Source organism: Scomber japonicus, chromosome 4 (assembly GCF_027409825.1).
Source record: "Scomber japonicus isolate fScoJap1 chromosome 4, fScoJap1.pri, whole genome shotgun sequence".
In the NCBI taxonomy this organism is placed as follows: Eukaryota; Metazoa; Chordata; class Actinopteri; order Scombriformes; family Scombridae; genus Scomber; species Scomber japonicus.
This window is the reverse complement of record NC_070581.1, coordinates 19,548,687-19,572,772: the sequence shown is the minus strand read 5'-3', so window position 1 is coordinate 19,572,772 and position 24,086 is coordinate 19,548,687. Positions and strand designations below refer to the sequence as shown.

Sequence of the window (24,086 nt, the reverse complement as noted above, 5' to 3'; positions counted from 1 at the left end):
GCAGACAATGACAGGGCCTCTGAAAACTTCTCTGTTGTTACTTATTGTGCCTCTCTGTACACACACAAACACATTTAGAGTTGACCAGGCATGGCACAGGAATCCTATTCTTGCATGTATGCGCGCATATGTGTTTGTCAGAAAATGTTGAAGGATTGTTTGTGTCTATTTCCTAAACAAATACAGATGTATGTTGTGGTTGGCCTTCCAGTTGAGTGTCATGGTCTTTATTGTCTCTCTTTGTGTGGGGGATAGGCCTCTGGGGCAGAAGCATACATAAATGACAGAAGAGCGAAACACCAGATGCACACTCACACACACGCCTGCCACATCTCTGTTCATGTGGAGGTCAAAAAGAAGCCAAACAATTCTCCACAGCCAACCACCAAGAGCAGATATCATATTAATCAGTCAGTCCTGCCAACAACAATAGAACAATCAATCAGGAAGGGAACTGATGCTTCATATTAAGTCTATTGTTCTTTTTAGGTATGTGCTGCTAAAAGCCTTTTTGACAACAGCATACATTTTAAACATAATTTTATTTCAAAAGTACACAAACAGGACCAATATCGTTCAATAAGGCAAAGCTCAAATATTAACAACCACTCACATCAGAGGACTCAAAATCTCACAGTTTATGGGTACCACTTGCAAATCATAAATAAAACTCTTTTTTTCTTCATATATTTACTAGAACGTATCTTTTTTCTCATAATGAAATAAAAGATCATTAGACAAACATTTCATTACAACCCCAGCCACATATAATCATCTTCATCTTCAGTATTATATATTTTTTTTAATCTTCAGAATCTTAATTGTCCATGAAAAGTCAGAGTTGGCCAGAAGAAGGTGTGGCTGTCTTTCTTCACATGGGTGTTACGTGGCTTTAATGCCCAGTTCCAAGCCCAGCTACAGACCCAAGCCCTTAGCTGCTACCTGAAAGGACTGAACATAGTGGTGTGAATGTCAGTGGATTTTACTGGACCACTTGTGCAGTCTTTAAGCTACGAAGTGCATTGTTAGCATTATTACGATGTTCAAAACATTCCTCCTCCCAAAACAGCCTTCCATGCATGTGATATTGCTAAAGCACCTTATTGATCATTACTTAGCAGCTATCCATTATCAATCCTTTCAAATAAGTGCATATTAAGGAGGTACCTCAGGGCTAGGGGCTTTGTAGGTGGTGAATTGAAATTGGGCACAATTTTATGAGGGGCAAGAATGTTTATTTTTTCTGTGGCCTCGTTGCGATTCTTTTGCATGCCGAGCCAAGTCAAGTTCTGGACGGAGAGGCGTATCCAGCTCTGGTCACCTGGGGAACAGCACCAGGAGGATGCAGAGCAGTGTTGCTGCGAATGATGGGGTGAGACACACAGCTCCTCCACACTCCATTGAGTTCTCCTAGAGACAGAAATGGGTAAAAACACAAAGATGCTGTACAGATATATAATATTTTAATAAAACACAAAAGCAGAATCAGTAGAGGGTATATATTATAAAGAGTATTTTAATAATGTGTGTCTGTGAATGTGTGTGGTGAGAATACCTCTGGATGAAAAGGGTGACAGGTATCTGGGCGCCTCCTGTCCTTTTGCATCTTCAGTCTTTCACACTTGAGAGATTCATTATGTGCAGCTGAAGTTAAGGCAATAACAGACAGATGTGTATCCTCTACAGAGTGTTTTCCTGCTGGAGCGTATTTCTTGTTTATAATGGAAAGAAATGTGGCAGGGATATTTTGCGCACAGTACAGTGTGCCAAAAGAAAAAGGCAGAAAACAATGTTTGATGAGTTTTGTTGCATAGCAACAGAATAGTAGGCTTTATGCTACAGTAAGCACTGTACAGATAAAAAAACAGTTGTGGACATGTACAGTACATACAGCATGAGTGTACTGCATAACATTTCAGATAAATGCACAGAATAGGACAATCCAGTCTGGGTATGTGGTGACGGGCTGAGTTCCTTCTCTCTGACTCCACTCAGAGCTGTGTCTGCTAATGATCAGTACCCCATCACCGTGCGGGCTGTTGTGTAACGCAGTTCAAACAAACACACACACACATACACACACACATACAGACGACACTGTGAAGCAGACAAATCTTCAGCTTAAGATCTGGTCCCCCACAACGCTCTTGTCTCTTTCATCCACAGAAAGGGGAAGAGGGCAAACAAACTCCTCAAAACCCTACAAATAAAAATGCTCTATGCTACTACTATCACATTGATGGACACACACTGGCTATAATGATTCTTACATAAAAAGTCATGCAGTGGAAGAGAATAGACCTCATCATTAAAAGCATAATCAGGTAATATTGTTATTTTTCTCAGCATGGGAAAACAGCCAAAATCTTCTGTGGTCAACCCCCCCTCCCCCAGCAGTCTGTGTCCAGTAAAGGATATACATGATTTCGATGGGGTCCATGGTGATTGGCTCGAACATGCTGCAGTCACACTTGTTGTCCACCACCACCATGAAGAGATTACTGCTGGGGATCTGCTGGATCACAAAGGACCTGCCAATCACAGCACAGACAGCCAGACACAAAAAAGATGAGGAAGAAAGAAGGGAAAGGGAGGGAGAGAGGGAGGGAGGGAGGATTGAGAACTAGATTGGCAAGTAGACAAGGCGCATGGGTATGATGTAAATTTCCATGTGTGTCAAAGTATTTGTGTTATGAATGTTCACATTCTCCCCTGGTGGAAGGGAGAAGCACTGAAGAGACACCACTGGATGCATGTCAACAGGATGACTTGTCTCACTGCCAGCTGTCAATAAACATAGAGACATGCACAGACTTACACCAACAGAAACACATATAAAGTATGCACATACTTCTCTAACTTACTCCATCCCCTTCTTTTCCTCAACTCTTCCTTTCTTTCTCTTTTGTCTTTGCTATATCCTATCCAAAGCAAGCACCAATGAAGTGTTGCCGAATATAAAACACTGCAAAGGGAGTCAAATGGGAACCACACTTTTGTGTCTCATAGCTTCTCATGGCTGCGTTTTACTGGCCTAAGAGATCAGGCCTCGCCTCAACCTCCTGGCCAATGATTTATGACCGAGGATAAGCTTTATGAAGAAGAGGGGTCGTAAAGATGATCTCTTCTTTCTGTCACCCTCTCTTTCTTTATCTCTTGCTTCTCTTCTGCTCTCTTCTGCCGCAGCTGGGTGATTTATCGAGTTCATGGTAAGGCATTTATCAGACACGTATGAGAACACGCACGTGTGACTGAGTGAACACACACATATGCAAAAATATACTTGCGCACACTTTCTCAACTCTAGTGAAGGAGAACAGGAACTAAAACAGAGAAGGAGAGACCTGGTAGGTCCCAACAGAACCTAGTATCTACAGGAATATCTCCATCCATGCTAATTTAATACCATGACCAATTTAATCTGACCACAAACAGCCTCCAATCCCTGAGTAGCACCAATCCACCGCACTCTAATACAGTTATCCCACCGTGACCAACCAAACCCAACCAGACCAGCTCAGTACATACGCCAAGCCAGTCCCAATCAGGGTGAATTAGGATCTGCTGATGTTTAATAATCCGTGCTCACCCCTGCACAACGCTGGGCCGGCCCAGCTCAGCCCACTGATAGAAAGCAGAGCAAGTGTTCTTGGAGAAAAAGACTTAAACACATCCTGACAGCACAGCTGCTGGCCTTGAATATACCCAGTGCTGGAAAAAGGAGCACTACACCGCATATGAATTAACACACACACACACACACACACACATGCACACACACACACACACACACACACACACACACACACACAAGGATGTGTACAGTGTGCAAAGATACACAGAACAGCATACTCTCATAAACACGTAGACTGTAAAGAAAGTGACAACCAATGTTTCTCAAAAAATAAGAGAATGGCAGACAAAGAGGACTCTTGTAGTGACATAGAAAGAAAGTGTCAGTAAAGACGGAAAGAAATTAAGAGTTGGATAGATGTATTTTAGGAAAAGATGAAGACACACACACACTTGGTGACAGAACATGTCTTCTTCTCAAAGTTCTGACAAAACACTTCACACATCTGTAGCTGAGGCTGATAAAACACTGCTTATCAACACTTTTTGATCATGACGGAAAAGTTTTTATCTCTCCAGTGTCAAATGTACAGAAACTTATTTTATGGGTAAAAGCTGTGATAAGGTGATGATCATTCTCTGGACTTAATAAAGTTTGAAAGCTTTGCTTTTGATGCAGAAATGTAGCAATTTTTTCTTGAATGTTCCCATTTTTCCAACAGTTTAATCATTGCATAATTTAACCATAAGTGCATGCACGGTATGGTTTTCAGAAATATCTGTCATCACATTTGAGAAATATAACCAGTAATTACTGCGTATAATTTAACAATTACTAATTCAGTGAGTTGACATTGCTCCAGTAAAATCTCAACAAACAGACTGGCCAGTTTTCAGAGTAATGCTGTCAATTTATTTCCATTTCTCTTATTACTTTTGGGGGGAAACAGGCATCCGGATTACAGTATTCTCTTTTTAAGCCTTTTAAACACATTTTACATGATTCCAGTGTACACAAGTAGGGGGACTCAAAAAAGAGAGTTTAAGATGATATTTGGATGTCTACCTTCCAGCTGCTATTGGTGCAAATGTAGATAAAGATTATAACAAAAGATTCTGGCAAGTAACATATTCAAACTTCTTTATTAATAGTAAAATAATTCAACTCAACGTGTCATCAAATGTGACTGTAATTACTGGAACTTGATTAATTGTGTAAAAATATTACATTTATTTGAAATGAAAATAATCAGCACTCATCTGTTTTTGACTGATATAACAAACATAATTATTATTTAGACACATATATATATATCACTGAGAGTCAAACATTATCAGAATTATCTGGATCTATACAAACTGTTAAATCAATTCTATTCTATGTGTATGTTTAGATTATGTTTTATGAGGCACTAACATCTGTTTCAAACAGCAGTGTGAAAGAAATTAAATATATAATTAATATTTAAAAACGATTAATAAGCTACAGACCATGATTATTATGGTGACCTGGGAAAAAAGACAGACATGTTTCAAGAATCTCAGATGAAACCATGTCTACACATCCAACTTCAGCGCTGAAGTTGTAGCTCATTGCAACTTTGAACCTCTCTCTTTTAGGGACATGACTCGTCTGGGATGGTCGAGAGAAAGAAAGGGGAACATATGGAGCTGTAGGATATACGGCTGTGAGTATTGTTGCTAATAATCCCCTTGAAGACCTTCTTTGGTTAGAGACATGACACACTCTGTCCAAAATCTCATGTTACATTCTAGAGGGGCTGGCAATGCATTAATAGAGGTAAATCAACCTGTAGTAAAAACTCACTGCATTTCAATGTTTCTTGTGTTTTGTCACTCTGTCTCACCCATCAGGAAATGGACAAATACAAATACTAACATCACACTCACACACACACACACACACGCACAGTCAAAATACAGTAAAGAGAGGTTTTATAGGCAACAGCTTAGGATATATTTCCTAAAGCATAAAGCACACACACATGTCCCAATGAAAATATGAGAGAAAGGTCTCAGTCAGCCTGTAACATGAAACAGATGTTTATCACCAATATCCCCTATTACTAATATGAGCTATAAAATTCCACATAACTGAAATAAAAAACTCCATTTTACTTTTGTCGAATTCATTGTGCTTTAAAAAAGATTTATCTGAAGGCCGCATGTTACTCAGAGCCATGCCTGATAATCCTGGTTCTGGTGTCATCATTGGATATAAGACCATTCATCTCTGAAGCACTCTTCTGTTCTTGTGTGTGTGTGTGTGTGTGTATGTGTGTGTGTGTGTGTGTGTGAGAGAGAGAGAGGGTGCTACAATATGTGTGTTTGGGGTCTGACTGCATCCCCAACCGCATTTTACTCCTGGCACCCAGGGCAGTGGTTACCCTGCTGACCTTGTGGGGCTGTACCGGCAGCAGACACACAAGGAAAACACGCACTCATGTGCAAACGCGCATGCACGTACACACCCATACACACACACACATACACACATATACACACATATACACACACACACACACACACACACACACACACACACACACACACACACACACACACACACACACACACACACACACACACACACACCAACACAGGGTTCTGAGCTTCCCTGGCAGTTCCACAGCTGGGAGCAATGAAGGGCCCATTGGAGGGATCCAGAGAACACCCCACAATTGCCTGACAGAAAAGCCCAAATTGTTAATGGGGACCACACTCATTTTCCCATTTTTAAAGGAAGCCTTTTTTCCACCTCTCTCCCTCATCTCTAAATGCCTCGTATTTCAAACTGCTGGAGGAGCGAGTCAGTGTCTGTGCGTCTCTAATGGATTGCCTGGATAAAAGTGTTTTTAACAGACAACAAATGATTTAAACATGTTTCTCATTATCAGGAATTACAAAAAATGAAAATATTTCGCCCAAGTTACGAGTCAACAGGATAATTCATTTTTATATCAATTGTGATTGCTGTTGCTTCTGTAATGTTCCAATATGTTCACATATGTCTTTGTGTGTCTCATACTTGATGCAGCCATCACAGTCGATATTTCCTGTGTTTTCTTTGATGGTTCTCTCGGAGACAAAGGCTGGGTACTCTGTGTCACATGGTACCATGGTCCGACCTATCCTCTGAGCTGGACAGAGGAAAGAGGAAATGGAAAAAGAGGGAAAGAGCTGGTGAGAAATTCATGGAACTATCCATTTCAGAGTCAAGTATATATTTAAAATAGTTGTGCAAATAGATTGCTAGCAAACACACCACATCCTTGCAAATATACAAGTTTGAAAGAAAACAGCATTTCTGAACCAGGGCTGCCTCTTGTCCTGCTGGAGATATTTCCAGTGTAAATTTAGGCCAGATATTCCCACAACATTACTTGAACTCTCCTGCCACCCAGAGGCCTGAAATAATGATACAACGTGGAGAGCGAGAGAGAGAGGGGGTGGGGGAGGGTGGGGGGGTGTTCAGGCAGTTTTCTACTTGGTCCATTTTAAAGCACTTTTATTAAATCAGAGGTTAATGTCATCCTAATTTGCATATTAAACATGAACATTTAAAGATATCTGGTCCTATTTTATGAACTCAGATTTCTAAAGATGGTGGATTATGTGTGTGATGTGAGTGCTTTAATTACTTGGTGTCAGCAGTGCAGTATTATTGTGTCAGAGCATGTGTGTGTGTGTGTGTGTGTGTGGGTACAGCTGTATATATACTATATGCTTGCAAGAAACACAGCCGACATGTATAAACGTCTGGGATTAGTTCAGCTTGATAGGCTGTGTAGATTGGGTTACGAGCTGCTAAATTGGGGTGTTTCAGCTGTGTGTCGCAGGCCTATGTCTCTATTGTAAAAAGATATAGAAAGTGCTGCTAAGACCTGAGGCTAGCCAGCTGTGAAATTGTCTCGACTGCTTGGCGAGCAGCAATGCCCAGCTTCACTTCATTCAGGATAAGAGTGTGCAAGGAAAGCATTTTATAGACTTTCATTTTGTGGTTCTCTCTCTCTCTCTCTCTCTCTCTCTCTCTCTCTCTCTCTCTCTCTCTGTCTCAGTCTCTCTCTTTCTCTGTCTCTCTCTCTCTCTCCTTCTCTCTCCCACTTTCACATACGAAACATTTTCATATTAGTTTTGGCTGGAATTAATATACAAAATGCTGCTTAAAGAGGCTTTAATTCCTGACAGGCAAACAGTATTCGACACTCTATAAAGCGTTAGGCATCACAGAGTATGTGTGAACGGAAGAAACTGAGACAGAAAAATAAAGAAAAGGAAGAGAAATACAGAAAGAAAGGCAGAATGAGAGAGAGCGAGAGAGAGAGAGAGAGAGAGAGAGAGAGAGAGAGAGAGAGAGAGAGAGAGAGAGAGAGAGAGAGAGAGAGAGAGAGAGGGAGAGAGAGAGAGAGAGAGAGAGAAAGAAAGAGGCCTTTTTTCTCCATTTATAAAGCGGATATTACTTCCCACCACTACCAATATGACACACATCCTTACAGATCATAAAACCATCAAGTATAACCCCTCTGGACACACAAACAAATATAAATGTGTGTGCAGACAGACATGCGCGCGCACACACAAAAACACACACACACACACACCCTCTCTAAAACTGAGGTCACTTGAGGTAATCTCATGTTCTGCCATTTTTACTTTTAGGTTTTGGATTGTGCCTCTTTATTCTGTTTTTCCAGTGGTCACATTGACTCTGACCGAGAGGAAATGGAGGAGAGATGGTGAAGATGAAGACAGGAGGTCAGTGCTGAGGACACTGGCTGTTTATTCTGCCTGAAATGAACTTTGTTAATGGGTCAGAGTACATTTCAGTCTGCTGAGTGAACTTTAAGATATATCAAATTCAATTCATTTAGAAAAGAAACAATTATTTTATTTTTCAGTTTTAAAAAATGTTAATGTTTTCATTGGCAGATGTATAATTGATGACCTAATTTATTTCCTCTTCTTTGTGAAAGAGGAAAGATTAATCCAACTTTTTTTTTTAGCCCACCCCCCGCCTCCCCAAAAAAAAAAAAAAACCCAACCAAAACCAAGCAACCAAAAGAATTTGGCCTTTTTCGTTTACTGAAGCACAAGGTTATGTTCTTCGAGATAGTTTTATAGTAGGTATTACATTAAATTAGAGATCTTTTTTGGGAACTAAAACATCTGTGAGACCATCTGCCAGTTTTTAAAATAACTTTTCAACATTTTACAGTTTGCAAAACAAATGTTTCTCTAGTTTCTTTGTTTCTTTTATAAATGAATATGCTGTTTCTGGAATTTAAAATCCTTTTCATGACAATCAAATAAACAAATTTTTCCTTTTTATTTTAGTTTCTGAGAATAAAATTCAACATGGAAAATATATATATGTCTATATATATATAGACATATTTTAAAATCAGTTCATTTTCTCTGTAATTTTGTGTAACTACTGTACAACGTACTAAATTTGAAAAATTGTAGCAATTTGAAGATTACTTACTATTTTAAAAATATTTTTACTCAAGCAAAGCAGGCCTGAATTACATCATCAATTGTTAAAAATTGTTTTTCCATGTTGAATTTTACTCTCAGAAACTGAAATAAAAAGGTAAAATTAGTTTATTTGATTGTCATGAAAACGATTTTTAAAATCAGTGATAACAATTTTTTCAGATTCTACGAACATTGTACACACATAGAGTTTGTTATAGACAGAGAGAGAACAAGCAAATTCCCAAAGAGTGTGTTCTTACCTTTAGCTATGAGATCAGAGTGCCACCAGCTGTACAAGTTGAACTCGACTAAGAATCTAAATATGGAGAAAACATTGACCTTAACAATACACTCCATATGCTTATATAATATATACTGTAACACACTTTACTGCCAAATCATGTTACACCAACACAGTAAAAGTTTCTGCAGTGAGGAATAAAAACAAGAAAATAAATGTTGCTTTAAAAGCAACTATAGCAGATTTTTGATTCTTAGTTCTAAACTACAACAAACCAGTTTTTCTTGTTTTCTTCATCTCATAATTTTATGTATACAGCTGAATATTTTCTCCCGTCAGCACTAATCAGTGTCATGAATGTAAATCCAAAAAAATAATGCAGTGAAAAGTAATTGTAAAGACAATTGTTAATTAGTATTTCCTAATAGATGACTTAAAGAATGATATTAACTATTTTAACACTGCTGTTCTGTATATATTCAGGTGAACATGCTCTCAAATTCATTTCATATGTTTAACTGATGTCAAGGTGCCTCTGTGTAGGGCTTACTACTTGTGTATTGATCAAAATGATGTAGTATGTACTGTATGTACCGTACTGTTTTTAGTGATTTGCATGTGGTGTGAATTGAATGTCTGTTTGTCAAGTCTTCAGCTTGAATTCTTACATGCAGTAGTCAAGTTTCTGTCAGCCATATGCAATTAATTTTAAGTTGATGAATTGTAAGTGAAACAATGATGGAAAATTAAACACATAAATCAAACCATCATTAATATTACAAAGACACTAAATTGTCTGAACTTTGACAGGCAATAAAATAAGCACTGACAACTTAATCCTCCCATGATGCACTGTGGCGACAACAGACCACCCAGGCAGAATCAGCAACCACAACACAGCATCACAGGAGTACCCGCACTACAGGAAACATCAGGTAGCCATTACCGCTCATGATCACTGATGATCATGTTGACGTACATGTGGAGGGACTCATAAACAAACAAATAGTTGATATATACTCACAAACACACACAGTTAACCTGATCTGACAGGAGAGGCCACCATACAAGTCCACAGAAGAACACGTATGGAGCCAGGGTATGTTATTACAAACAGACATGCGATACTACACACAAGTCTTACATGACAAGCTCAGTAAGGATCCACTTCACAGCTGAGAAGAATGCAAAGTAAGGCTGAAGAGAGAGAGAGAAAAAAAAGTGCTCAAATACTAATAACACACAACATTAAGTACAAACTCAGAATGAGCACTGTACACTACATACAATCCAGGCATTTGCAAGAGGTTGAAGAGTGGGAAAAAAAGTAAGTACTCACATCCAACAGTGTGTGTCCACTGTCACTACTCTCTGAATAGACCCAACATAGAGCCTGGTAGTCATACAGAGTGACCCTGAAGATATAAAGATAGAAAAGAGAAGATAGAGAGTGAGACAGAGGGGTTAGAAATAGAGCTAAAGTGAAGCAGAGATAGATAGAATATTTTTATAGATTTGACTTTTTATAAGTAAGCAAAATATAGTTCGCATAAGATAATAAAATAGTTCATTCGCACATTCTCTATACTATTACATGCCTGCAGGGCTTTTTGGACTGCTGTGTGGGAGCAGGAAGGAAAGATCCCACCTCTGTTATAACTGCTGCTTTACCTTTGGATAATATATTGGATGGATGTGGCAAGAAGGGGGAAAGGAAAGCAACTGAAAGCCAAGAGCTTCCCGAGAGGTTCCACAAAGTGATGTCAGAAGGTGGGTGTGTGTGTGTAGATGATTTGGGGATATTGGGGGGGATATCAGAGGATTTAAGGGCTTAGTAGACCCTGAGGGTGTGAGGTCTGGATCTGTCTGGGTGAGGTCATCAAAGGGGTGCCTAATAGACACATACACACAGACTGGACACTCTTTCACATAACGTTTGGACATGTTCCTATAAACCTGACAATACTTTGTGTGTGAACGTGTGTGCGAGCATGTGTGTGACGTTTGAGTGGGCTCAGTCTATCCGCAGCCCTGGGCAATGTTCAAACCTCAGTCACAGTCCTGGTGACACACAGCTCCAACACACCGCCAGGAACCAATTAGCACTAAGCCAGGCCACATAATGGTGTTAGCAGCAAACTTATACCAATGTAATGTGTGTGTATGAGTGTGTATGAGTGTGTTGCGTGTGTGTGTGTGTGTGTGTGTGTGTGTGTGTGTGTGTGTGTGTGTGTGTGTGCAGAGCATACCCTTCACTTTCTTTGCATGGGTGCCACATTCAACATTTTAATTGATTTCCTTCTGCTTGTTTGAAAAGATGATAATTCAAACTGAGCTGAAAATAATTCATCTACATTTGTCCTCATCAACAGTCTTGACACTGACAGATAAATTCAGGCTGACAGCTTGTGTCGACTTTAAGCGGTGGACTTTAAAACCTCTTCAATGTTTTTTAATCAAGACAGAAACTGTGCATCAACATAGCCCATTAATTCTCTACAGATGGCACTGGGTTAACACAGATCATACTGGATTCATTAGTATAAGCTCTATTACTTATCATGCTAATACTTCACCGACACAAGTCGGACTATTCATTCATCATACGTCGTCCTCAATTTCAAACAATCCCTCATCAACTGACATTAAAGATTCAGTGAAAGCACTTGTAAGCCTCTTTGTTTTTATGAGTGGGACTGTAAACCATTTGAGGTATGAGGTTCATCCCCATGATAAACAGGCGTGGTTGTCTACTTGTGTGATGATTTGTCACCCCATGATTTTTATACACTGAGACAGCATGGCAAAAATCACCTCACCCACGTCCCAAAGGCAGAACTGAACACCGGGTACAGTACTGCTGCATTACTGGAAATGTGGTTGTACACTTCTGTGCAATCTAAATTTATGCTTTACTGTGGAAGTTAAGTTAAGATTCCACAAATGTTAGACCATAACAGTTTCACTCCACAGTCAAACAACAATCTGTTCTGTAATACTGAGAATGGTATCCTCCTGCGTTAAATTTCCAAATTAATTGCAGAAAGTCGCCACCCACTGCTCCTGGCGTTTTCCAGAAAAACGCTGTGCTACAACAAGCATTATATGTGTGAATTGTGTGTACATGTGTGTGTCTGTGACTTCAAGTTTCTTCTAATTCCTTCGTTTCAGGAAAAGATTTGCTGTAATCCCCAAATGGAGGACTCCACTGAGCGAGGGGTCAGAGGTCAGCGCTCAATAGCTCAACATGATTGGCCAAGTTAAGAGCTGTCAGCACAAATGGAGACATGCTCTCATTCTGTGGCCTGCCTGTGTGCCTGATATTATGCACATAGACTTACACACACACACACACACACACACACACTTGGGCGGGCACGCATTAGTGCAATCACACACCCACACACATGCAGGTTGTAATACTTACCTCTTGAAAGAGCCCATCTGCAGAAGCTTACTCATTACAGCTCCCTCTGCTTCTCCAAAAAATTTCCCTGTCTGAGAAAGGACAAAAAAAAGAGATTAGATGTTCTTTAATAAAACTAGTCATAATAAAATATAACACGCCCAAAATAACAGGTACAAAAGTTGACACATAAAAAGTTAGGATTATCTGTGAATGAAACCTTCAATTACCTAAAGCTAAAGCATGCAGACAAAATCCCTTTTAGTACTGTATAGCTAATGGGTTTGCAAGATCCTTCCTCCTGCTCAGCCAAATGACTAAGTGGCCACAGCCAAAGAAAAAAATCAGCAATACAGAAACAATTATAGTCTTTTCAGGGACAGAACACAGAATGAAATCTTCCATACATAAAGCTTCCAAAAACGTATCATACAGGATATGCATAACATTTCATTTTTTAATTTAGCTGAGCTAGAAAACAGTTTTTATGCCGGGACTCTGTATGCTTTGTGACCTCTAAGGCTATATCTAGTGGCACTTTCTGTAAGACTGTACCTGTTCTCACTAGTAGTTAGCTGGCTTTTTGAAAAACTTGACAATCTATTAATTATTTAGCACAAGAAATACATAGTATTTATAAGTATGTATATATAAGTCAAAGGTGACTTCTAAAAAAAAAAGAAGACTTGCTTTGGCTGACTAACAGTCTGAAACCAGAAGGTTTTCAGTTTACAATTATGACAAAAGCATCAAGTTTTCATATTTGAGAAAGCAGCAAAGAGACATTTTGCTTGATAAAAGCAAAGTTGTTGTATATGCTTTATGACCTTGAGATACCTGACTGTAACACAGTTGAATACCAGGATTTACCTCCTTGCCTGTCCAAAGTGCTCCAGGTCAGGTGATGCCGAAGGAAAAAGCTCCCAAGTTATCAACCATTAGCATCTATTAACCATATAAGACAGAGTTCTATGAGGGTAAACCACACCCTTCATCTTGCTGCATCTTCCACAGTTCTTTAAGTCTGGAAGGCACATATTCTCACCTCAGCTGCACCTCGACCCTGTAACACCTTCTAGAGATAACACAGCTAAAACTGGCCTGAGATGACACAGCCTGGCAGATCCCCAACTAAACCCAGCACAACCTAGTCAAGACCACTCACACCGAAAACCCACCGAAACAAAACAAAAAAAACCCCTGACAAATCACATTTATGTTACCTTAATAATACCAATGAGATAAAACAAATTTGCGGCAACCTGGTGACCTAATGGTTAAGGCACAAACCACATGACTGCAACATCAATGGTTTGACTCCCAGCTGGGGGATCTATGTTGCATGTCATACCCCTGAAGGCCAAAGCCAGAATAAATAAATAAATAAATAAATGTGATGCTTCATCATTTGCAAATGGAAAAAAAAATCAAGGATGGGAGCCAGAAAGTGAGAGAGACAAAAAAAGAACATGCAGGGGAAGGGCAGTGACAGCCAGCGGAGTGGCTTCTAGATGAGCCAAAGCTTGAATGACAGCATGTCTAGTGACAGCTAAGCAGAGGGTATATGCTAGGGCCAACATGTCTACTTGAGAGCAGTCTAAACAACAATATCACGCATGTGATACAGAAAAATGATTACATAATAGGAAAGCAAAAGTGAGAGGTAAATCTGCACTACTAAAACAGTTGAAGACAAACCAGGAACACAGCATGTACATTTACTTTGATGTAATCTTAACCCTGACTCAAGATAAACTGATCAATCATTTAATTGCTCATACTGCATATTATTCCTAAAATTGAACTTGGAAGATCTGGCAAGAACACACTGGCAAACACACTGCAAAGTTTCTGACAAACAAGACTGGCTAGTGGACTATTAGCTTTCCTTGAGTTAAAATAACACCTGGATTTCAATTTAAAGACTAAAAGAGTTGTAGAACTAGAGCAGGAAATGTATATTTGTGTGTTATTTGTGTGTGTATGTGTGTGCGTGCATGTCTCACCAGCGTATAGTCTTCTGCTACCAGAACGAAGCCATTGTTGTCGATGAGGTAGCAGTTGATGTTCTGTTAAATAGAAGAAAGTGTTAAAGTAGTAGTAAGAAGTAAAAGTGACAGAAACATGGAGGGTTTAATGAGAAAATCTAGGGTGACTGACCTCATCATCACAGCTTATGGAGCATTTTCCATCTAGAGCTGCACACTGTAAGATAAAAAAAGTTTCTGCATATGTGTCACACCAATATTTAAGCTATCTGGTTTAGAACATAGATCCCTTCTGTCAGCTGAAAACATGCATTGTCTCACAAAATCCTTTTTTTAAAGAGGAAAGAAACAGACTGATGACCTTTACATGCTTAAATATCTACCAAAATATGCAAACAGCGTTCAAAGGTCTGCGAGCCATTAATGATTCATAGTATGAAGGAAGATGTCATGTTTTCATTTCAACAAAAAAAAAAAGAAAAAAGAAAAACAAACCATTAGGAAATGAGTAGCTGGCAGTAAGAACAATGTGGTTACAGAGGTGTAAAATGCACATGGTAAATGTTAATGTGTGCATGTGTACCTGTCTACTGGCTGTCCAAAATTTCTTCTGAAAGAATTCCAGTTTCATCTGGATGCCCACAGCTGAAAGACAGACGACACAGCCTCTAAGATGTAGCAATGGGAAATGTGTGCGCCATGCTCTGTGATCTTTATCACATCAGAAGTCGTCTTACAGGCAAGAGAGAAATCATCACTGTAATATACATCAAGTGTCAAAGAGTGTCTTTCATTTACCGTCACATGTTGTGGAGCAAATGTGGAGCTGCACAAAATAGGGTAAAAGTTCAATTACAGCCTGCATCATACACATGTCAACCTATTTAGGGTTTAATGTGTGTGTTTGCACATGTGTATTTGATACTGTATGACACACATGTGCATGATTGCTGCTAACCACACTAAAAAATGCTGTTTCACACCAGACTTCTCTCTCTGTGCCCACATGAAATCCATCTCATTCCTTAGTCTGCCTCCCTGTTGTTACCCCAACAGGCATTTTCAGTGATGGTATACAGAGCTGATCTTACTTCCATAAGCCTCCTCCCAGCAGGTCCCCTAAATGTAGAGATCTGACCAGAATTCAATGCCCAGAAAAAAATGTCTCTGACATTAAATGTGACAGCTTTTTCAGTTGACTCAGGAAAGATTGACACATTCACCACAGGCTTTAACTTTTCTTTTCTCCTACTACCCCCTGCTACTAAGACTCTGAGGACCCTAGTTTTCTCTCAGTCGGAGTTTGCAATGCTTTGGGGGTCTACGGGGGGGCGGGGGCAACATTTAAAAACTCATTCAAAAGCAGAGCAGCCCCAGGTAGTAAACTAAATGGAAGAGAATATACAGTATTTGGATGGATTTGCCAGCTGGAAAATAAAAGCTTAGTAAGACAAATATGGACTGGCTAATGAAGACATTTGTTGACTTTTAGGATCTAGTTGATGTTGGCCTATTATTCAACACAGAGCTAGGATTTGCCAATATGAAACTCAGTATTACTGCTGATTTATACTCAGGCAAAAGCACGGGATCATACTGTGTATTGGAAATGATAAAAATCGCAATACAATATGAACTATTGTTTGTTGTCTACATGTGTGAATGTATTCCGTCAGGACGTAAAGTGTATAATAATAATATTTTCCAAGGGCAGGTTTAGTATTAGAAGATTAAATACCACAAACTAAATATGAAAATTTGCAGAAAAATAATACATGAGGATGTGAAATAGATGCATGCATGAATAAAGGCAATAAGTTCCAAAAAGAAAAGTGTTCCAGCGCAGCAGGAAAAAATGCCTTCAGACACCAAGAAAATACAGCTAACAGTGGAGAGACTCATGGAATTTATTGCACTGAATGACCAACCCCATTTTTGTAGCTAAAAATATGTTTTGACACATCATTTCAATTTCATTACCTTGCTACATACTGAACTTGTGAGTCATGTTGTGAATTTTAAACGTATTTATTTGTAAGGAGGTAGAACTTTTTTAGTAATGTATGCATCATGTTTTTAGCCAGCTACTAAACAACTGAATTATATACAAAATTATTAAGGAGGTGATTTGTATAAGTAATAATATTTCACTGTTTCGGTATTGGTATTTGAAACTGTAAGTGATATCAAGTCATTTGTAATATTGTATTCATCATTGTGTACCTCTCATAATATAATGCAACTTGTTTATTACATAATTAAACTTTTGATAAAACTGACTTGACAACACAATAATTATTCTTATTCTTGCAAACAATTTTAGTTAGTCTTGTTGCAACATTTATAATGTGCACACATACATGAATCACTATAATCACTAGAGTATTATCATTGTGTAATGCATTTTATTAGCAGTGTTATTATGCAGATGGGTCATTTGTAATGGTATACAGTAAATGTAGAGAAAATGTAAAGATAACATTATGAGTAAAGAATATTCCACTAGTTTAAGTGTGATTGTGTGTTTGTGTGATTGTTTAAGTGCAGTAGGGTACTGCTGTGGCCTGTTTTAGCCCTAGCCCAGAGGAACAGGTGCAGATTATCCCGTCAAAAGCTTTGCCAGATCCTTTCAGCAGCCCACCATTTCTACACCCACATGGAAAACCCAGGAGGAGAAGCTAATTTAAGATGCTGGGCAGCAGCAATGGAAACACACATGGTATAAAACCAGGGAGAACCTAGATTATTAAGCCAATAAAAGATAAAGGATAATTTATTCTAAAAAGCTGTAAAAACAAATGAAATCGTGACTGACAATGACAAACACTTAAGGAAATCAGATTTAGTTGTCATGCAGTAAAACTGTGAATTCTGAAACATAAAACAGTCAAATAATTAGAAGATGTAAGATGGGAAAACAAGCTGAAATAGTAATTTATCAGAAAGTTCAAAATGGATCTTTAAATATCTGGAACTTTAAATATATTTACATATATAAAGTGGCATCTCTCTTCAATAAATAAATGATGGAAACATAGTAGAAACATAATTTCAATATGTGAGCAGTGCAGGGGTTTGCTCTATTACATATTTATGTATTAGAGGTTAAAAGTGCACCAATGTTGGTGATACCTGGAAGCCAGCTCAGAACAAAAAGACAAAAGCCCAAATCTGTTTCACTAATGCTTGGGAATTTTATGTGCTATGGGGGAACATTTAATTTCCCTAGGTATGATTTAAGAACTTGGGGGTATTTATGCTCTGAGCTGGGTTTATGAGTCGAAAGATGAAGAGACATAAAATCCACTGCAAATCCACCCCATCACCAATCTCCTATCTGTGCAATCCCAGGCTGGAAGAGATGACAACCACTTTAAACCCTACAGATATTTGAGAATCTAATAAGGATTATTTATATTAACATATACTGCAATCAGGGTGCATCTAAGTTAGTGTTTGTACAGTATGTGCTCAAATACATAGATAGCAAGGGCAACCATGAGTCTGTATGGTTGTGGGTTTCTCTTTGTTTGAGCGTGGGACATGCATTGATTCCTTGATTCACATCCCAACGACAGCAAAAACAGCTCAAGGACAAGCTCACATGAACTCACACACAAGTGTCACAAACACACAGTGACATCTGAGAGATGTAGTGATTTGCAAATTTGGCGGCGCATTTGTCCAACATCATAGCTCCACAGGGGTGGATCACGTCAAGATGCAGAGCACCATTCGGAGGATGAGCAGAACAGGAGGATGTTGTTAAGGATGCCAGCAGTCATCACGACAAAGGCTCCACTGACCTTTCTGAGCTGTGTGTCTTTGTTCTTTGAGACAAATTTTAGACTTGCCTGTATTGAGTCTCTGTCAAAATAACAGTTTTTTAAAAAATCTATCTATGCTGGCCAAAGCTCTAATAGATCTCTGAATAAGCCATTAGATTTAATAGACATGATTTTATGCAAATTTTTGCTCCTTCTGCTTTAATGCCCCATGCACTCAACTGTGCCACAGGAGATGCATAGATCACATGGTACTTATACATGGCATTTTGTTCATAAGGGGAATAGTAGCGCATATGTTCTCCCCTTATTTCATGTAACTTGATGCTGAACATTTTTAGATGTTGCAGCACAAACAGGACAGATTGTCTGGACACATCAACAATATGAGCCTTTAGAAAATGATGACAAAGATGTCATCACACATTTGAGCAATTATTTGCCTGTTTAGGTGGAGATGATGACTCAAATTTGCATGCAAGTGTGGATGTAGTAGACAAGTGTGTGTGTGTGTGTAGGTGCAAGTCTTTATACAAGCATGTATGTTTTTGGAAGCATCCTAAAGGGTGTATTATTTGTTAAAGGCTAAGATCTTCCCATGATGAAAATGAATTGACTATATATATAAGCTGATGACATACATGACTTGTGTTTCTATGTGATGGAATGAAAATAATTGCTAAGCCCTTCAGTAGAACAAAGGATGAAAATATGGATAGACAGGTCAAATAGAATGGGCGATACAATACAAGGTCAACTTGTGAGCTTAATCATATTAATCGTTAAAAATGATTCAATCATTAATGTCTTCCTGTATTCTCATTTGCCCATTTTTTGCCTCTCCTTCAAGCGACCCATGAGCTCACGTGAGCTTAACAGTCCATCCATTTATATGCAAGAAAATGAAAACAAAAAATCCAATGTAGATTTATTGCAACAGCTTAATATCCTGCTGTGTGCGTGTGTGCATGTGTATGTGTGCATTGGTGCATTGGTGTTGCTGTGCTGGGGGCGTGTTCTGCCAGCCCTTCTGCCCATGGCTCATGCATAATATGATCAGAGCACGCCACAGCAACGAGCATCCTCTGACTGTGCTCACTGTGTGTTGAAGTGTTTGAGAGACACACACGGTTATCCAGATCCAATTTTATCTTGGTCAACTCTTGCCAGAGTTGTATGGGAGAAACGTGAGTGTCAGTGTGAATATGTGCCCTGAGATTTAAAAGGCACAGCTGTCCACTGGGAGATGACACACTGTGACATTCACCAATACAACTAGGGACAGGGAGAGTGAGTGAGCAAAGCAAAACAAAGAGAGAGCGAGAGAGAGAGGCCGAGATCGTTAGAGTGTTGTTTTGGATTCAATGGAGGAGCAGAAATAAAATAAAACCAAGCAAAAGAAAAAGATAAGAACAAAGGCAAAAAAACAGAGTGAAGAAAAACACAAGAGACAGAGAGAGAAGCTGAGAGACAGTAAGAGAGCAAAAGCAATAAAGAGCAAGTGAGTAAGAGAGAGAGTGATAGTGAGCGAGAGAGAGAGAGTGTGATAGTGAGAGAGAGAGAGAGCGAGAGAGAGAGAAGGAGAGAGAGCGAGAGAGAGAGAGCTCCCTAACTCCAGTGGTTCCCAGACTGGCTGGCAGTAAGCTCTTTGCTCTGTTCTGCCCGCTCTGATGGGGTTTCATGCCCACGCAGGCAGTGTTGGGGATCCTGAGGGCAACACAGCTTTCTGCTGTTTATCTTGGCCTCTTTGATTCCCAACTATTGGCCATTATCAGCCTACACAGATGAGAGTCAGGACAGCTCATATCAATCTTTGTGACGGCAAATGGATCATCAACCAGTGACAGTCACTGGAATCCAAAAAGGGAGCTAAAAAGAACATCGAAGACAAGCGGCCCAAGGACTACTGGCAGATATGAGAGGTAGAAGCTCCATCACTGGGAATACATTTGTATGTGCGTGTGTATGTGGGTGTGTGCATATGTGTATGTGTGTATGTGTGTGTGTATGTATGAAAAAGTGGCTGCTGAGACTAGTATGTTGTATAAACTGTTGTATAACTAAGTGAAAATATTGACATCACCTTGCTTATAAAACCTCACTTATGATTCTTAGATTCACACTGTTATGTTTATTGCTGTGCATTAGTATTACCTCTGAGTATTTCCTGTTGCAAATAGGTATTGACAGGAGTGCTGATCTGATTTAAAATGGTACTTGCTGTGGGTTGTATGTGCATGTCATTACAAGCATCTCTGTGTGTACTTTGGGCTGGAGGGACATCAGAGCAAAAAGCCATTCTCCTGTGTTGACCTCATTCTAGAGCTGCTGTTACAACGCTCCACTGAGCTGATTCTCTGTTGATGTGTGTCCATGTAAGCAATATATGTATATGAGTTTGTTTATGAGTAAGTGCACACATGTAAGCACATGTGACTGAATGCATTCTTGCATACACACACACACACACATACACATACACACACACACACACTCATTCCACTAACAAGGATGCAATTTAGGGCTTTGCATTACAACGTGCTAAATTCCAAGCTGACCATGTTCTTACACTTATTGTTGAAGCAAGCAACACAATATCATAAAAGAGATGTTGTTGCCACGAGCCACTGTACCAGACTCACACCTGAGATTAGACCTGGGAGTGCCTGCACCTGAACCTTTAAATCATTGTAAAATGCAAAACATCCACCAGCCTGCTAAAGACAAACTGATGATTACATGGTTTTAAATGAGAGACTGTCAATTTAATTAGTAAAGAATAGAGGAGCAGTGGCACAAAGGATTTAGTATTATTCATGTAATACTGCTTGTGAATTGCTGAATGCTAAGATGTGTGTGAGTTGAGCATTATATGACCACAGAAATTAAATCAATTTGATCTTACTGTCTATTCAAATCAACCTTCCTTATTGGCTGCTTAATTATTACTGTTAATAGCTGCAGTGCTTCCTACTTTGATTCTGGAAATAAAGGTTGATATTAGAGTCAGTGCTGCCTCATGACAAAGGCATAATTAAGACGATGATTGCAGTGGGAGATGCCACCCAGTACAGAAAATGGCTGCTGAATTGCTTAGCAGGTTTAGCTTTTGTGCCTTTTAACATGGTAACACATCTATTCAGGATCTATGAATACAACTTGTGAGCTAGTTGTATTCTCAGGCCTGGGTTGGAGCTTCATTTCACTGAGCCTCGAGCTAGTCCAGCCAATGCTATAAATACTGGTGTAATGTTCCAGAAGGAATGGACATGTGAAGTCATCTCAAAGGGAATCAGACACCCAATATCTGCTGTGTATGGATTTGTGAGTGGGTGAAGTGTGGGTGACGGGTTATGAGGCTTTGGTGAAGTCACCTAGGGCGACTGTCTAAGGGGGTTTGGTGGTGGGAGTTGGCATAATAGTAACAAGTTTACTTTTCTTTTTATTAGACAAAGAACAGTACTATCTCTACAAAATGCAAAGCAGACTGCTTTATTTTCTAATGACTATTTTCAAACCGATGCATATGTACAGTTAACACACACACACACACACACACACACACATATATATATATATATATGCCAAACCAAAGTATCAACCTGGGAATTTATCTGACAACTTAAATGTTTTTTTTTCTGTGATTGGGTTTTTTTCTTTGCTTTGGTAAAGGCATTGTGAATGTGTGCAATTATGTAATAGTAGTGCAGAGTATTGCTAAAAGACATGGCATCTCAACCTTGAAAATATAGCCTGTAAAGTTTAAAAACATATAAGTATAGACATATTTTTTTCTTTTTTAGCTGCAAATAGACAGTCTAACTCATTATTATTATTACCCCTTGTCTGCACAGTGGTACTGCTGTGTGCCCTCCTCTCCCTCCTCTCTTTGTCACACGCCTGTCCAAAGGAGTGTAGCTGCAACAGCAACACCAAAGTAGTGGACTGCCGGGGTCGAGGCCTGTACGACATCCCCCGACGACTGCATCCAGACACCCAAGAGCTCTATCTCCAAGATAACCGTATCAGAGGGTTGGGATCAATGGCCTTCCGAGAAATACCCCTTGTTCGCATCCTCGATCTATCTAATAACTCTATAACATCTGTTTCACCAACTGCTCTACTGGGTCTCAGAACTCTGCAGCGCCTGAGCCTGGCCTACAACAGCCTGAGAGAGCTTGACAAGAGGTTGCTTGGACCTATCCGCTCACTTTCACACCTTGACGTGTCACACAACAGGTTAGGCAACAAAACTGGAACAGATCAAATTTGTTATGTTGTCTGTGCAGTAATTTAGATGCCAGATTGAATCTTATCTTGTTTTCTTTCCATGTACCTACCGCCTAGCCTGTGGGGTTTGCCTGGAGCCATAGGTGACAGTCTGAGGAACCTGAGCCACCTGGGGATAGCACACAACAGGCTAACACGATTGGACCGTTCCTTGTTGGAGGCCCTTGGCCACCTGAACACCCTCACACTACGAGGCAACCCTTGGAAGTGTGACTGCCAGCTCATAGGCCTCAAACTCTGGCTGGAGACTTACTTGTTTAAAGGTTAGAGCACAAGTAGCGCTAAGCAGTGGTTGGGGAATGTCTGTAGGATTCCAGCATTCCTCGTAATGCCTTACTGTTGGGTACAGTTTACAATCATAGTGATTTGTAATTTGGATAATACTGACTTTTGACTTTATTTAAATGGCCAGTTTGCAGTTTAAGAAGAGAGCCTCTTTTAGGGATTAAAAAACACTGACTGAACCCAAATGCATAAGCTGTTTATGTAGTTTGCTCTTGAATAGATTAACACAGTGCAGTTAAGACAATGCTAAGGGCTAAAAGTCCAACTATTAAAGATGGTGAAATGGAGTGCATGTGTCATGTTGTTCAGTGTGTAGTTGTGGAAGGTGCGTAGGTTGTTTTGGTTTTTATACTATTATTAACATCTGATGACAACTGAGATAATGAATTACAGTATTTATAGTAGGCTTTACTCAGCCTGTTGGTTCACTGACACTGACTGACCTGTCATAAAAGGTCGGGCACTATTCCTGAACTACGTAATGTATGACAATCTATGCAGCAGCTCTCATAGCCATGGTGCTGATCTTTACAACCAGAGATAAAGAGTGTACACGGGTGATTGAGAGTTAAATTGCCAACTAGATAATTTCCCATGGTAGATCAACCCCAGCATAGATAACAAAATAACCACTGTACAGTGAAAGCCAGGCTTGCTTGAAGTTGGCTGGCCCGCCTTCATGCCTATGTTACCCTGACACATCTTTCGTCTTAAGGGCTGAAAATTCTAATTACTGCAAAACAGAACAAAGGGTCCAGATACAAGGATGTATGCTCAATAGAAAGGCAGTGGTTAATCAAGGAGGGAAAAAAGAATATGTGACACGGCATGCTTAACATTGAATACAGACAAATATTAATAATAAAGAGATTTACAGGACACACAGAGGGCAGATGATGAAGTCCTAACTATTTCCTTTCCTAATGCTTTCTCCAACAGGCTTGATTTGTTTGGCTCCAGTGATCCAACAGAGACATTATTTGAGCTGTTAATCATATCACACTTGGCCCATTAAAATA

At 39.5% G+C, this 24,086-nt stretch overlaps 1 protein-coding gene across 1 annotated transcript in view; it reads right to left on the bottom strand.

Annotated features, from left to right (window-relative positions):
- Positions 1-1,317: 1,317 nt before the first annotated feature.
- Positions 1,318-24,086, bottom strand: part of cacna2d3a (calcium channel, voltage-dependent, alpha 2/delta subunit 3a) — a 121,675-nt gene continuing 98,906 nt past the window's right edge. The window contains exons 27-37 of the mRNA XM_053317231.1: positions 15,291-15,352; positions 14,880-14,924; positions 14,726-14,788; positions 12,741-12,811; positions 10,653-10,728; positions 10,458-10,510; positions 9,333-9,388; positions 6,623-6,734; positions 2,419-2,531; positions 1,556-1,638; positions 1,318-1,410 (exon numbers count right to left, since the gene is read on the bottom strand). Coding sequence (XP_053173206.1) covers positions 1,318-1,410; positions 1,556-1,638; positions 2,419-2,531; positions 6,623-6,734; positions 9,333-9,388; positions 10,458-10,510; positions 10,653-10,728; positions 12,741-12,811; positions 14,726-14,788; positions 14,880-14,924; positions 15,291-15,352 — 827 coding nt within the window. The remainder of the gene's footprint in view (positions 1,411-1,555; positions 1,639-2,418; positions 2,532-6,622; positions 6,735-9,332; positions 9,389-10,457; positions 10,511-10,652; positions 10,729-12,740; positions 12,812-14,725; positions 14,789-14,879; positions 14,925-15,290; positions 15,353-24,086) is intronic.